At 36.2% G+C, this 17,756-nt stretch overlaps 1 protein-coding gene across 1 annotated transcript; it reads left to right on the forward strand.

The window, feature by feature from the left end:
- Positions 1 to 10,602: 10,602 nt before the first annotated feature.
- On the forward strand, positions 10,603 to 11,460 carry LOC125238120 (carbonyl reductase [NADPH] 1-like). The gene has a single exon (XM_048145408.1). It carries the CDS (start codon positions 10,603 to 10,605, stop codon positions 11,458 to 11,460), a length of 858 nt encoding a protein of 285 aa, XP_048001365.1.
- The last annotated feature ends 6,296 nt before the right edge of the window (positions 11,461 to 17,756 follow it).

The following is a 17,756-nucleotide window of genomic DNA, read 5'->3' on the forward strand; positions in this document are numbered from 1 at the left end:
AACATGGTCACGATGGCAGTTAATGATATTACATACGCGTCAATTTTAAGTAAAACGTATCTTTACTAAGTAACCATCCATAACCATTAACTATATTTCTTATGTCCTATAGTATAGGACCTACTAACCATCGTTAAAAAATTCGCCCTTATTAGCTATACACAATGTATACATGCTCTTACAAAAAATCACTAAGCGTGATATCGTCACTACTCACTACTTTTAAAAAAACTTGTATCTTCGTCTGTCAATGAAAAGAAAATTGTAGTATGTATGGAATGCATATAGACTTACTGCGTTTTAACTTTGAGGGACAGCGTGAGATACGAGATTTTTTAAGGCTGCTTTCAAAAAAAACGTCAAAAGAATGTAAAATTGATAGTTTTAGTCGGTGAAATACTACACTTTCCGTTATCCAATAGATTTATTTAATTCAAGTTCCAGTTAGAGCATCTTATTATCTCGATTTTTATAAGACTGGATTTTTGAAAACTAACTCACTAAATTAATTATGAATTTTTCTCTAATGCACGTTTAGAAAAACGCACGTATAGAGCTGAATCAGTTGATCTTATTTGTAAAATTTGGACAATTTTGAATATTAAAACGGGTAAATTTATAATTCGTATATCCTGTACCACAATCATTTCAGACTAGATTTTTATTTTAAGTTTTTGAAAAAGAGTAAACTAGCCTAAGGCGAATTCAATTTTTTTCAGAAATTACCTAAAATTAAGTGACAATTTCTTTGAAAATCTACATCACATAGAAGTAAGTTTTGTACTAAATTAATCTGCAACGTTTACTTAAATTGCTGTTATGCCTTAGTGATTATAAATTGCTATTATTGATTTTTGCCAATTTTTTGAAAAGGAGCCTTCACCGGTACAATTATTACCACTTTTGGACATTTTCTCATATTTTGTTAGACCAAGTAGAAAAAGTCCTATAATGTGATATATATTTATAAACTACTCGCAAAGCCCTTTAATTTGATACCACACACGGTACGATCGAGCGCTCGGTTGCGATTTCACTATTTTTAACACGAAAGCCCTCTTAAAAGTAGTGATGATATCATGTTACATTATTGGCCGGCCGACCGGCCAGTTTTCGTAATATAGCCCTTGTTGATTGAATTAAAATTCTAATTACAGTCTGGCAAAAAACAGTAGAAAATATTAGGTTCACCGCCGTCTATTGAACCGTTTTGCATGTGGCAACTACTGAGTCAACTATTGTATAGGTATTAGAAAAGTGTTGCTATAATTTAAAAAAAATGGTTCCACTTCTGCCCTTTTTTGTCAATCTATATAGCCCTTTGTTGCTTTAATTAAAATTCTAAATAAATAGAGCAATTTTATGTCAAACAATAAATCGGTAAGTAGTCGCTTGACCTTTGATCATAATCCGTTTAACTGTGTCGTATTTAGACTGCTTAGAATTAAGTAAACTGCGCACACGCAAGCGATGGGTGCCCTTATAGAGACGAAATACTGGAAGTGGCCTCAGGAAAAACACACATCATAAATACGATTGGTTACTTTTGATAGGCTACTAGATTCATATCGAATTTGGCACAATAAATGATTGTATTCTGTAGGATTTGACATAAAAAAAAAACAATATTTATTGATCTTGGGTATTAAAAGTGTATGATGACTGCGTATTTTCGATTAAAAAATGTGTATTTTTTTGGCCACCGAAAACGCTGTCAGCGTCAGCGATATAGTGACGTCATCGAATAGGAACCTTACTTCATGTCAAAACAATCATTGATATAATGAAATTTATGCGTCACACTTAAATGTCAGAAAATGTTGTTTTCGAGTAGAATGACACGGCCCCTATTTCTCCATCGTGACAATCCGACATATGTCAAGAAAAATTGACATTGACATATTGTTTTGGTTTCACCAAAATCTACAATTGTCACACGATAAATTAACCCGTAGACAGAAAAAACCGGTCAACTAAGTAGGACCGCAATGTACCTGCGTCGCGTCGTTCTAATTATACGCGCAAATTATTAATGCGAGACAAATATAGTAATCGCGCTCTTCTTGCTGCTATAGTACAGTCAAGTGCAAAAATAGGTATCGAAATAATCGTCTCATAAATATGTCTCATATACTACGCTCTTATCACACCGGACTGAGATGCTATGGGACATATTTTTGGGTAAGATGTGTACAGTCGAGTTTATTAATAATAATATGTGTACATTTCTTCACCTTAACTCGTTGCAATAAGGTGAAAAATGTGCACATATTTATAAACTCGACTGTATACCCATATTTTTTTTTACGCTTGACGTTACGTGTACAGTACCGGGTTGTATCAAATTTATGACCGGTAGGTATATAATATAATAAATATAATGTTATTTATCACATTTTTTGATTTTTTTTTATGAACGTGTAACGCCACTTTTATCGCCACTCGTTTTTAGAATTTCTTATTAATCGCACTTGTATCGAATTATATTACACTACCGCACTTGTGTTACGGGTATTGTATGATAACCCGATAGACTTTATATTGAAACTAGGCGCTAACAACATGGATACGGCTCCATTTAAAATTGGTCACACTCACATTATATCCGTGGAGCAAGCGCCGGGTGGGGCGGACAACGTGTCACATTTTGGACTTTTACTAACTGTTTTAGCCAATAAAATCTAATTAATATGTAAATTTTGTTTGTTTTTTCGTAAAACGTATGAAACACATGTGCATTGGTCATTTACTTAGATAGGATTTGTTGATCTACGAACCACATATTCATAATTATGTTTTAAACACAGGTTTTAAATAAATAAAAATTACACACATTGGCTCTCTTATGCGCACTCGCTTCGCTTGCACGCACAATATCACTTCATGTGTATTGACATTGACCAAACTAGCACATTTGTGTCATACTTAATGTACTATCATTGCCCGGTACTTTATACCTATACTAGCTTTTACCAAAAGTAGCCTATGTCACTCTCCATCCCTTCAACTATCTCCACGTGAAAATGGCCCCATGCTCAACCGATGGCAAATGCTGCACGCTGTCGCTATGTAGGTTTTAAGTTTGAATTGTTTTAGTTTTTAGGGTTCCTTAGTCAACTAGGAACCCTTATAGTTTCGCCATGTCTGTCTGTCCGCCCGTCCGTCCGTCCGTCCGTCCGTCCGCGGATAATCTCAGTGACCGTTAGCACTAGAAAGCTGAAATTTGGTACCAATATGTATATCAATCACGCCGACAAAGTGCAAAAATAAAAGGTGAAAAAAATGTTTTATTAGGGTACCCCCCTACACGTAAAGTGGGGAGTACCTTTTTTTTCATTGCAATCCTAACGTGTGATATATTGTTGGATAGGTATTTAAAAATGAATAAAGGTTTACTAAAATCGTTTTTTGATAATATTCATATTTTCGGAAATAATCGCTCCTAAAGGAAAAAAAAGTGTGTCCCCGGGCCCTCTAACTTTTGAACCATATGACTGTTTAAAAAAATATGAAAAAACACAAAAGTAGAACTTTATAAAGACTTTCTAGGAAAATTGTTTTGAACTTGATAGGTTCAGTAGTTTTTGAGAAAAATACGGAAAACCCTACACTGAGCGTGGCCCGACACGCTCTTGGCCGGTTTTTTAAGTCTTCATTAGGAAATGTCTTACTAACACTAATATTAGTTCTTGAGAGTTTTAATGTTCTACTAACCGTTTATGGACCTTGAGTCTGAAATAAATGTTTTTTTTTTTTAAATCAAGACAATTTGTCGCTCCGTTTTGCTGTGAAGGACGGACAGACAAACATACACACACACTTTCCCATTTATAATATTAGTATGGATTCGCTATAGGTAACATTCGGCATCATGAAAATCCATTTCAAATTCGTCGTGTTATGTCTGCGGCGAGCGGTTATCTTAGCTATTCTTTTTTCTTGCCATCAAAAATAATAAATCATCCATACCGGCCATATATAAAAGCAAATGTGTCGCTACCGAAGTGCCAAAATAGTAAATATCTATTAGCTAACGGGTACTCGTCGGGTAGTCTCATGGAACTTTTAATAAAAAAATATTTTTACTTTCTTAAACGTAGACGCGTAATGTTTTATAGGTATAATTATAAATAAACTATCTTTTCTTTTTTAAATAGTCATATTTTTGTAACGTGAACGTGTTTAATTTATAACATTAGGGTAATTTAATCACGGACGTTTTATATGTTATCAAATAACCAAAGAGTACGCTAAACATAAAATAAATAATACTTTAAACCCCACCAAAATATATATCTTTAAACTTAGGGATATTAACTCAAAAACGACTAAACACATTTTCTTATGGTTTTCATCTATCACAAAAGTATTTGAATAAGGAAGGTTTAGGTACTAATATAATTTGTTAATTTTTGTGTGAATTGGTTGAAAACGATATTGTACGAGTAAGCAAGAAAAAACCTAAGCTGACTAGAATATTTTATCGAAAATACTACCTAATCCATTTGAACTAATAACCACAAAGTATAATATATAGTATATAATATTTATACCTAGATATTTTTCTGGCACGAACGTCGTTGTTAGTATTCGACAAAACAAAAACATCGACAATCCGTTTATCGACAAATAGCCTTACATAACATAAGGTTATTAATTACCCCCAATGATAATATCTATACATAAAATCTTGAATAATCATGTAAGAAATTATGTAAACTATTAAAATGTGGTTCTTTTTATTATTATTGTCAATTTATTTACAAACATTTGAAATTTGTTTTTAACCTTTTATGTTATATACACATAAATTCAAGCCCATATTCCCTAAACGGGGTAGGCAGAGCACATAAAACTACTCAAGAGTCAGGGCAATAATTAACGACATAATTTTAATAATTAATGACATATTATAATGTAAGTTATCTATGGACTAAATATCGGAAGGAAGCAAATTTATACTAAAAGCAAGCAAGCTTATACTAAAAGTCACTAGTGTCACTTCGTTCGTGCCAGAAAAATATCTAGGTATAATTATATAACGCCATTTTGCAACTATCCCTAAAACTCGACAATTGTCAAGAAATTCTCGACCGCTCTCTAAAGTCCTGTCAAGAATTAGCGACATTTCGACAAAAGTGTCAACTTGGAAAAGTTGACCTCTGTTTCACGAAACATTTGTCGGGGACAACTGTCACAATTTTTCTATGAGATTGTCACATGTCGTCGACAATGTGTCGGATTGTCAGCCGACATATGTCGCCGACATTTGTCAAGATGGAGAAATAGGGGCCTGATGCACAGATAATTTATAGATATAGTGATTACATAAAAGTATACTTTAAAAATATTTTTTTGCTGTTTTTAAGTCATAATAAAATATGGTAATATCTTATTGCGGTTAATTGGACAGTACTTAATCATATAAGACAGACTTTAAAAAAACGTACATTGTATGACTCTTTACTTTCCGTACAAACTCATCCTACGAATGTTACCTATAATTATTTTTTTATATCCTATAATAAAAACGACTACGATATTTCTGGATTTTTCTGTCAGCCATGTAGTGACGTCATAGAACCTAACTTCATGTCGAGTCAATCACTGACGTAATGAACTTTTTCTACTCCCGTGTTGTTATTCGTCATTTACCGTGTCGTGCATAGATCGTTAAAACCCTACATAAAAGATGCCCGCCCCCGGCCGGCGCCCCGCGTACCCACGCATACGATATAGCTCTTACAGCATTGTTAGGTAGCCGTTAAGGGATATAGCGGGCCGCGGGGCGCCGGCCGGGAGCGGGCGGCGGCGCGGGGGAGTGCGAGCGACAGGGTGAGTGCAGAAACATTGCAGAGGACAAGTCAAAATACTTGTAGGAAACAGTGCGAATTTCACGAAAGTTATTCTAGAAAACTATTCAAAAGTATGTGCATGGTCGTAGAAAAAGTATTATATGCAACGGTGTTTAACTGAGTCAAAAAATACTCGTGGCGTCTTAATAACAATTTTCGGCTTCGCCTCAAATTGTTACCCACGCCACTCGTCTTTTTTGACCTCCTTTAAACGCCTGTTGCATAAAATACTATTATGCCTCATACTTAAATGTCAGAAAATTTTGTGTTAAATTTGATTGACGTCATGCACAGACAACCTATAGATTAATATGGCTAATGTTGTTTTTGCGATTACCGTCGCCCTTGGACCCCTGTGTCACCTACATTGCCGGCCTTTAGGGGTATCTCGTAAGGTAAGTGTAAAGATGTACCTCTGTTAGTCTTTTCCAGCAATTTTATATCAACAAATTAATTGTCCATTTTATAGTAAATGCCCCATTTTTCCTCCAAATCGTGGTCCAATATTTCCTGGTCGTCACACGTAGGCCGTTAAGGAAAATTCTGTCAACAACGAGCCCGTACATACATAATACGGCAGCTAGTTGGCAAAAACTGTCACGTAAACGTAGCACCGGCGGGGCCGATTCTGTCTTTGCAATTTGAACAAAAAACTCTTAGGTTTAGTGAAAAAAGTTTGAGGTTCTGTGCGGCCTACGACAGTCAAAATGTGATGTTTATTTTCTTTGCGTTTGTGCATTAAGCTACGCACACAGGTAGGTACTGCCGCCTACGATGGCCCGGTTCTAGCAATGTAACAGCGATTGTTTATATGAGTTTATTGAATGTGAGATACGCGTCATACTCGTGAACGGGTGCCGTCTGTGAAGACTGGTCTGTTTAAGCTTACTGGGGCTGGTATAGCTTAGTAACTTTAATTCTAATTTTTATTAAATTAGGACACTTTGTTCGGTTGTCGTTTGTTTCCTTTCTTTTAGTGAATATTTTAAATATATGATTTTGACTCTTGGAGACCATATACATCTCTAAGGAGAATTAGATTAAATATACATTTTATCTTTAGTTGTGACATTTAGAGTCATTTGCACCTCTAAAGTAATTTTAGACTTTTTTTTGTATTTGTACTTTTTATATTTAGTGTAGTTCTTGGTTGTAATTCGACATTTAGAGACCTTCTACATCTCTAATTAATTGTATAGAGTTAACTTTAGAATTAGTAATATTAGTATATAATAGTATCAATTGTAATTTCAATTCAATTTTAAATATTTTCTAAATATGTACATGTGACGTGTAAAAGTGCCCCTGTGGCCTATTTGCTGAATAAATTATTTTGATTTTTAGATTTTTTTGTAAATCATATAAAACATCGATGGGCCGTCTTAGGGGTCCCCAACTCCCCATTCGAGTTGTATTGATTGTGCAATTTTTAAAAATAATATAATAAAACACAATCGGCCACAGGTGTTACGGATGCGCTGCTCATATGTTTGCAATCATCATGACATGTTGAGCATATTTATAGAAAGTAATAAATATTCCACCCGGTTTGAACTCCAATGCACGTCTAAATTAGCTCGTGATACGGATCGAACAAAAATGGCGTTTATTTATTTATACTTAAGATATTTTTCAGTACAGATGGTGTTTTTTTTACGCACTAGTACGAGAAGTGGTTCATTATATATCAGGTCGAAACTTCGGAGGCTCATCTGTACTGAAAAACGTCGTACGATACACGTGCGAAAAGGAAATTCGTAACTCGTGTCGATTTAAAACACTCCCTTCGGTCGTGTTTTAATTTATCGCCACTCGTTTCGAACTTCCTTTTTTACGCACTTATATCGTAATGTACTATTTTAATCAATCAGTCTCCTCAACATTGTACTTACCTATATGTAGATAATAAAATAATAAACAAGTGATGCACTGACTAGGTATTCTAAATTTAAGTAAACACTTGATTTCGACCTTGACTGTCGACATTTTGTTTACGCGCTCACCGCATTCCGTATCAGTTGTTTTATTATTTTTAATTTTTATTGAATACAAGCTTTTTCCCGCGGCTTCGCTCGCGTTACATACGAAAATTGCAGAGTACTCCATACAAACTTCCACCTCCCATTTTAGGGAATTGGGGGATTAGAAAGAGACAAAAAGTGCCTATGTCACTCTCTATCCCTTCAACTATCTCTACTTAAAAAATCACGTCTTTTCGTCGCTCCGTTTTGCCGTGAAAGACGGACAAACAAACAGACACACACACTTTCCCATTTATAATATTAGTATGGATAAATGGGTGTATTGTGTAAATTAGGGTTCTACTAAACATAAATGCATTATTATTTAAACATTTTCCTCTAGACTGAATAATAATACGTAGGTCATTAACTTAATACAGGATGTATTTTAACAGTGGGTCAGTAAGGGCAGCTAATACCAGATCCTGAGCTGCTACGCCAAAATGGTATTAGAAAACTTTCCTCGATTGTTAATCAAAATACAAACTTTTTCTCGGTTTCTGATTCTTCTAAAAGCATGTATAGTGCCAAAATAAAATATTTTTGGTCCGATCCTAAGCCTTAAAGGCATTTAAGCATTGAGCGAGGGCATGAAAGATGTTCAAAAAACTCAATTCAAGTCCTAGTATGCTGTAGTGTGTAGGTTTAATTTCTGTACTTACCATAAAGTACCTATACAAATGGAGATGGATCGGTCATACCCTTCGAAGAGGAGCTACCAACAGCGCCAGTATCGCGTTTGAGTGGCGGCCTCAAGGAGGAAAGCGGGCCCGCAAAAGCCCCGTACACACTTGGAGGCGGAGCGTTGAGAACGAGCTGAGGGAATATGGACTGAGCTGGAACGAGGCCAAGGTGGTGGCTCAAGATAGAAAGGCGTGGAAGGATCTTGTGGAGGCCCTATGCACCTATGGGGTGCCTTAGGACATACAACAACAACAACAACCTATACAAAATTTATGTCTGATTAAATTATCTAAACAACTAGCTGTCAGTCTAGATCTAGATAGCAATCAAAATTAGCGCGGAACCCTTCATTTCTACACCCAAGGCCAACTCGACAAAAACATAATAATTTCTACCTACAATCTCTTACCATCTGTCTCCAATCTTCCGGGTGACCGGTTCTAGGACCTTGTCGAAGTAAAACAATGTTACATTGCAGTTGAAATGTATGGCACCGGTTAGAGTGACAAGGTCCGAAGTGCGAAATATTTTGGTCAGGTCGATGGCATTGCTTTTACTTCCCTAAAATTTATTTGGTGAGGTTCAGCTTGCGAATATGAATTGAGAATTTAAATTAGTCTTTATAGTCCTGAATAACCTTGGACCAGTTGGACCATAGTTCTAAGATTCAGGCAAAATTCAATCTGCAGTGGATTTGGCAGCACAGTGTGGTAACGTTATTTTCATCACACTCACTCGTAAACGGTGTAATTACATCCTGCATACTGATACAGCTAGGAACATACTATTACGCGGACGTCCGCCGTCGCGCGACCGCGGACGCGGATCTAGACAATGAATTGAATGAATATACATTATACACCCGGGCAAACTATCGGTCGTCGGTCGTGGACGTGGCCTTGAGCGCACGAGCGTCCGATCGAAATCTGGGTCGCTAGATGTTTTAGTCTGCCGAAGCCACGTCCCGAAGACTGTGCACACTGATCGGTCGCGGTCGCGGTCGCCTGGGTGGGGCCTTCTCCGACCTGTCAAAAATTACAAGATGGTGGACAATTGGACATGTCAGCGTAGGTATTTAAATACATTTAGTTTAAAATTTAGCTATCAATTTACAAGTGCCAACTCACCGTACACTGTCGTACTTACATACATACATATGAACACGCCTGTTTCTCATACAGGGGTAGGCAGAGCACATGAAACTGCTAAAGTTACAGTGCCACTCTTGGCAAATAAGGGGTTGAAAGAAAACGAAACTGTGACATTGCAGTGACAGGTTGCCAGCCTCTCGCCTACGCCACAATTTACCCCATATCCCACAGTCGCCTTCTACGACACCCATGGGAAGAAAGGGGATGGTGAAATTCTTAATCCGTCACCACACGGGACGGGACTGTCGTACTTTCCGTACCAAAATCAATAACAATTAGCTTATATCACCTTGACACTGGCAAAATAGTCCCACCAATGGACTGAGAGAATTTAATTTTAAAAACTTAACTTAGTTTAAAATTTGGTTATTACTTCGCGAGTGTGATGAAAAACATTGTGTATATCACGGGCAGCCGCTCGAAGCCGAAGGATTACAAACTCGAGTTTTCACTTTCCGCCCTTAATACTCAATGTACTAAAACGTGAAACTTCTGTGAAAACATGACATGAACTCCTAAGATTTTTAGATAGGTCAAAATAAAGAATCAATTTAATAAGAAATGATAAAAAGTTATTTTGGTTAAAAATGGCACATAATGTAAGACTTAGGCACGAATAGTGCGTTATCAATAAAGGTACAGTGGGCCAAGTAAGATTATTATACAATCTAGGTGCATGCACAACATTGTTTACAAATGATTAAACATCATTAAAAACACAGCTGTAAGCGATATCAAATACCTACACTATACTCGCAATAATAGAAAACCCGCTTTAATCTCAAAGATATAAAGATGTTTATTTAATGGATAGTACATAAGAAAGACAAGCGAAACGCAAACAATATGAATTCATTACCTCACGGAAAGATACAACGAGCGCACGTCAAAATGGCGGAAAAAATAGCGGTCGTTACCGGATCAAATAAAGGTCTAGGATTCGCTGTAGTCAAGGGATTGTGCCAAAAATTCAACGGAATAGTCTACTTAACAGCAAGAGACGAGATCAAAGGAAGAGAAGCGGTGAAAAAACTAGAAGAAATCGGATTAAAACCGAAATTCCATCAACTCGACGTTAGTGACGAACGCAGTGTAGAAAAATTTGCAAATTATTTAAATTTAGAACACGGAGGTTTAGACGTTTTAGTCAATAATGCGGCTGTAATGGATCTGGGTAACGTTTACCCGGACTATGAAGGAGCGAAGCGAAATATCGAAGTGAATTACAAAAGCTTGTTGACGATTGAAAAACATCTCTTCCCGCTTCTTAGAGATGGCGCTAAGGTCGTGAATGTTTCCAGCGCTTGCGGGCACCTGTCAAATTTGAGAAACGAGAAGTGGCTGAGCAGACTGCTGGATAAAAATCTGACTACTGACCAGCTGAATCATTTTGTGGATGAATATTTGGATAGCGTGAAAAACGGGACTTTCAAAAAAGAGGATTTTGTTGATGAAGGGAAGCATGCTGAGCATAGAGTGTCTAAAATCGCGGTGACAGCTTTAACTATGATACAGCAAAGGAAGTATTATGATAGGAATATTTCTATCAACGCGGTGCATCCGGGGCATGTGAAGACGGATATGGCGAAGGGCGGGGGAGTTACGGAACCGGATGAAGCTGCTAAGGTCATTCTTTACTTGATTCTGGAGGCGTCCCCCAACTTGAAAGGGACGTTCATGTGGCACGATGGGAAGCTTGTTGACTGGACTGATGTAGATGGTGATTATTACTATCAATGCGAATTTTAATTGGTTTATTTCACGATTGTTTAACCCTTCGAGTCCCAAGAATTTGAACCTCAGAAACTTAATCTTCTTCTGTAACACTGACATCATATGTCACTTGGACTCGAAGTTTTAATTAATGCGATCAACGGAATAGGCTAGTTTCCTACTAGTCAAATCAGTTTTTCTTTTTAATTAAAGTACTGTCAAACCGATTTGCTAATATGGAATTAAGTACTATGAAATACTGAGGAGTGACGTCACGGTCATTCATTTACTTTATATCTTTCTCTTTGAGTTTATTAAATAGAAATTATGTTTAAAAAAAACTACTGTCCATATTTTTCTTCTAATTATGTGGTTATTTATTTCGTGCACTACTTAAAATATTTCATTTTAAGTATAGGAAACTAGCCTATTGTGACACGGCTAAGTAACGGCAAAGAGTAGTCGTTAAAGTGGCAATATTGTAGTGCCGTCTCGTTTTCTCACATGGATTGATTTGAAAGGGACGACATGCAATTTAGCCTTTTTGATTTCTACTGTTTTTTTTACCGGACGTGTTCTATGCCATGTCTATTATTAAACGATTTTCTGTAGCTTTCTGGTGTTATTGCGTCCCATTTTTGAAAATTGTTCAGGGGCACTCCACGAGTCGCTTACATGCTTTTGCCTTGTATGGCAGCTATATCAATCAAATCCGTAAAGCTCGAGACAGTGTTTTCTCTCAATTGGTTAACTAAGTCATGAAAAGTTGTCAGACACAACTTCGCTTTCTTAGCGTCTTCAACGTATTAGAAGAATAATAAACCTTTATTGAATAAATAAGCAAAATAAAAAATAAGTACAAAAAAAATCCACAACATACAACTAAATCATACAACCTGGCTCAAAAGCCCCCATTATACCCGCCGCATTTCCCCGCTGAACTGCAATGGAGACCAGATACGACCCAGAACGAGGATCGCAGCCCCTCTCCCGCGAACGACGCCCTAATTCCCTGAAAAAGGAGCGAGCCTCTGAACCCCAAGGCCCCGCTGTCTCAATTGCCACCGGCACAAAGTCATAAGTGGATTCCAACGCGGAGTACTTTGTGTTAGAAGAATTGCATGTCGTAAGCGACATTCTCGTGGAATGCCCCTCCAGATTCTTGGAAAATTCCGAGAACGTTTCCGGTATATTTCTCTGTTCTCGGGAAAATTTCAAGAACGGCATATCGCCAGTTTTAAGTCAAAATAGTTACCTGTGGTTCACGAGCAAAGGTATCACATTATAAATGATAAATGATAAATGATATAAATGATAAATGATATTTATTTTGCACGATTTTAGGTACGTAAGTACAATTGGGTGTTAAAACAAAAGAAGTGTCCTCTAAAATCTGCCGTTCATGGCATGCACAATTAATTCCTTATAAAATAAGTCTTAACATAATATCTCAAAGTAATATTTACAAAACATGCAATAGAATTAAAATAATATTTACAGTAAAATTAGGAACATTGATTACGGCATTGAATTAATTTAATAGGAACTATGTCAATAAAAAATAAGATTATTAAAACCATTCACTCAGTTTCAAATGAATCATTGAGATATTCCTTATACACTGGTCAAAAAGAGAAATAAAAAAACAAAGTGTGATGTAAAGCTGCATTTTTGATATATTATTTAGGGTCCTTGGAGGACTGTGAAACTGTGTTTTGCAAGCAAAAAAGGGGTGTGCTTTTTTTTTAATTTGCAAAAAACTGCAAAAAAATCGGACTTTTTTTAGTTTTTGCAGTGTCATTTAAAAATTGGAGATTTTAGGCAATAAGTTGCTTTACAAAGTTGAAATTACATTAAATTTAAAATCATTTGAGCCTACTCGCAATGCCGTATCTCAAATAGTTTTTGAGATATGACGCTTCAAAAAAGGATATTTTTTACCCTCTTTATGAAAATTTTCGTTTTGCCAATATTTTGAGACAGATTTCAGGAAAATATATCACGGTATTGTATACTTTGCGCAATAAAGTTATAGACAATTTAATTAGCTTTCATTTAAGAACAAAAGAGAGCCAGTTAGTAAAATAATCAAATTTTTAACCTAAAAAAATAAGATTATATAGCATAAATCTAGTATAACTGGATCAGAAATGAGTGGTGGAGGGTAATGGCCAAACGGGATAGTTTACATAATATATATTTTAAAACACGTAAAAAAGAAAGAGTTATTATTATTTGGGGGCTGTTCAAGTATTACGTAAGCATTATAATAATAATAACCATTATACGTAAGCACTATAACTATAGGAGGCCAGGAGGTGATTGCTCTGCTTATTTTTGATAATGTGGATGATACGGGTGATGATTTAGAGCTTTCCTTACTTTTTTGCTGACAAAGGGAATGGGGAGAGGGTATATATTTGTAATAAATTAGCATAAGTACACTTGAATGTACTTGAACTTGTCCTTGAAGTAGTCCCATTTTTTACTTCCCTCTATACTTCGCCTTTGTACACCATGACTATACTGTGTTTCTATGTTCTAACTTGTCTTATGTACATAAAGTGTTTACATACATACATACTTTTTGTATGCGAAACACAACAATGTATTCTACATCAGACATATATTGACGGATATAGACTGTGATTACTTTTTTGATTTTTGTCTAGCTCCCGATATTTCGACGCAGTTGCATGAATCATAATCACGGAAAACTGCAGGCGGGTGCGGGTGTAAATCCAGTCCCATTCATACTCGATGGTCTGTCCAAACACACTACACTTACAGTGTCACTACGTTTCTGCAATTCTTCACTTCACTTACACCAACAAATCACTGGTTCCATACATTTGATAGTTTGAGGCCATCCTCACTCAATCTTGGTAGTTGGTGGCGTTCCGTCGACATTACCATAGGACTATGCAACTCGACCGTCGCAACCCTCGGCTATGAGGAACAGAGGAAGAAGAAGAGTGTCATTATTTTTGACTGCAGCAATGTGTTCTTTAATTCTGCAGGCAATAGTGCGCTTGGTCTGCTCTATCATAACTCTTAATGTATAATAAGTATACAACATGTTTGACGTATGTTGTCTGGACAGTCAGTGGCCTTTTTCACCGCAGTGATGTTGACACCTTGACACGTACAAATCTGTACCTATTTCTAGTGTTCATTTTTATATGAGGTGTTTGAGTGCTGTTAAAAAGTGACCATTTCAAACACAAATTCTAGTATCGCAAAATACCACTCGTACTCGGCCACTGAAATAGTCGAGCCACATTGGTGTCGGTGTTCACAACTTCACACCAATGAAGGTTTTCTGAATCGTTTTATCGCCAGGCGGCGATACTGATGTGCAAGGTTTTTCTGACATCAAAATTCAAAATCCAGCAATAATATTAAATCGGCACTCATGTTATTTAGTTCCATTATTTCAATGGCCGAGTATGACTGATATTTTGTGACGCTTGTGTTTGTGGTCATTTTTTAAGAGCACTCACACACTATACAATAGGTAATAGCCAATATAGAAATCTAAAATTTAATACCATAAGCTATACACAGAAATAAATAAAAAAACACACACTTTAGGATACCTGACAATATATGAAACATAATATTAAATACATTGTTCTACATACCATGGCCCATACAAAATGTATAGAGGGAAGTAACAAGTGGGAGTATGTCAAGGGCAAGGGGCCGTTCAACTATTAAGTAAGAAAATGTACAGTAAAATATATAAAAGACAAAATGTATAACAAGTATTAACCCTCCCCCATTCCCATTGGTATTGTCAGCAAAAGTAAGAAAATTTGTACGGATTACGTAATTATCGCCCTCCATGACATCAAAAATAAGTTACGTAATTCCTGAACAGCCCCCAAATAATAATAATAATGCCTTCTCTGTTACGTCTCTTGAAAGATATATTATGTAAACTATCCCGTTTGGCCATCACCCTCCACCACTCATTTCTGATCTAGATATATTAGATTTATGCTATAATCTTATTTTTTTAGATTTCTGATCTAATTTATTACAAATATACACCCTCCCCCCTTCCCTTTGTCAGCAAAAAAGTAAGGAAAGCTCTAAATCATCACCCAAATCATCCACATTATCAAAAATAAGAAGAGCAATCACCTTCTCGCCGCCTATGGTTATAGTGCTTACGTATAATGGTTATTATTATTATAGTGCTTACGTAATACTTGAACAGCTCCCAAATAATAATAACGCCTTCTTTGTTACGTCTCCTAAAATATATATTATGTAAACTATCCCGGTTGGCCATCCCGGTTGGTTGGAGGGTGATGACCCTCCACCACTCATTTCTGATCCAGTTATACTACGAGGGTGGTTTGATAAGTAACTTGGTTTGATATGATAAAAAAAGAATATATGTGTTATATATATTTTATTTTTCTACGTAATCTCCCCGAAGTTCAACGCACTTATCCCAGCGCTTCTGCAACTTATCGATGCCTTCACGGAAATGGGTTTCTTCCAGGTCTTCAAAATATGCGTTTACTTCTAGTATCACCTCTTCATTAGACTGAAATTTTTGGCCTGACAGAAAATTTTTGAGTTTTGGGAATAGATAATAGTCTGAAGGAGCTAAGTCTGGCGAATAAGCAGGGTGCGGAAGCATTTCAAACCGTAATTCCGCCAATTTTTGTTCAACGAGACGACATGAGTGGACCGGAGCATTGTCATGGTGAAACATGACCTTTTTTTTTGCCAACCCTGGACGTTTTTCAGCTATCGCTGCCTTTAATTGGTCCAAAAGGGACGCATAATATGCCCCAGTGATAGTTTTTCCCTTTTCAAGATAGTCGATTAAAATAATCCCTTTTGCATCCCAAAACACTGACGCCATCACTTTTCCAGCTGATGGGACGCACTTCGCCTTCTTTGGAGCCGACTCACCATGGCTAATCCATTGTCTCGACTGTTGTTTCGTCTCTGGAATATAGTGATGAATCCAGGTTTCGTCCATGGTCACAAAACGTCGAATAAACTCCACGGGATTTTTATTAAACACCTGCAAGTTTGCAGCAGATGTTTGCATGCGGATACGCTTTTGTTCTGGAGTGAGAAGCCGCGGCACCCACCTTGCACAAAGCTTTTTCATGTGTAATTCATTATGCAAAATAAAATGTACCCGCTCCGTCGAGATGCTTGAGACTTCAGCTAACTCACGTATTTTCAATCGTCGATCAGCTAAAACTAGATCGTGGATTTTATCTACGATTTCTGGTAAAACCGCCGTTTTCGGAGCACCTGGTCGGGGTGCATCTTCAATGCTTGTCCTGCCACGCTTGAACTCATTTACCCACAGTCGAACGGTCTCGTACGAAGGACAAGAGTTGCCCAACGTAGGAGAAATCCTTTCATGAATTTCTTTCGCCGTTTTCCCTTCCAAAAAAAAGAATTGAATCACACCACGAACTCCAATTTTCTCCATTATACCGATTTAACTTGATAACTTTTTTCTAACAGCTGTCAAAACTAAAATTCCCGCCGACAATTACTTTGATGCCACAGATTAAATACAGTTAGTTATCAAACTTTATGAATAAAAAGATAGTTACCACTAACGCCATCTTTTAGTACCCGAAACAAGTTACATGTCAAACCGCCCTCGTAGATTTATCGTCGCTGCGCGTGCAAATTTCGCTATGTGTTTTTAACCTACTTTACAGGAGACACAAAAAACTGTTTATTTCGGCAATTATTGAACATAAATAAATCAATATTTTTATGGCATAAGTATTTTCACTTTTGCATACATTAAGAAATAACTTGAAATTTTTTTTCAGTTATTATAAGGTTAAAAAAATATTTTTTCATAAATATGTTACATAGCGATTATAATTTGAGTCATAAAAAACCGGTATGTGTCTTACAATCACTTAAGTAGATTTTATTCTTAAGGAACAAAATACAATTTGTGCACTTTATCGTCACATGGTTATTTAATCATATGATTTGAATTAACTATGTTGTTGTTTATTTGTAATTTAGCAATTCATTTTCGAATTAATTATTTCAGAAAAAACAAGATTTAATACTATAAGCTTAATACACAATACTATAATAAAAAACTCGATTAAATTAATATATTACTACCAATATATTACAACTATAATAATATATTTTTTACATTAATTTTTATGAATGGAGGTTATTTCAGTTACAAAGTTGCTCAATGTGGTATTATGTAAACATTTATGTATTGAATAAGGTTTCATTATACATTTTTTAACTAGAAAAAACTGGATAATGCTAGTCTGGCTCGAACACCGAAGGTTACGTGTATATTT

This window comes from Leguminivora glycinivorella, chromosome 22 (assembly GCF_023078275.1).
Source record: "Leguminivora glycinivorella isolate SPB_JAAS2020 chromosome 22, LegGlyc_1.1, whole genome shotgun sequence".
Taxonomy (NCBI): Eukaryota; Metazoa; Arthropoda; class Insecta; order Lepidoptera; family Tortricidae; genus Leguminivora; species Leguminivora glycinivorella.

Bases quoted from the DNA above. Each gene is read 5' to 3' on its own strand.
- LOC125238120 (XM_048145408.1), top strand. From the start codon at position 10,603: ATGGCGGAAAAAATAGCGGTCGTTACCGGATCAAATAAAGGTCTAGGA.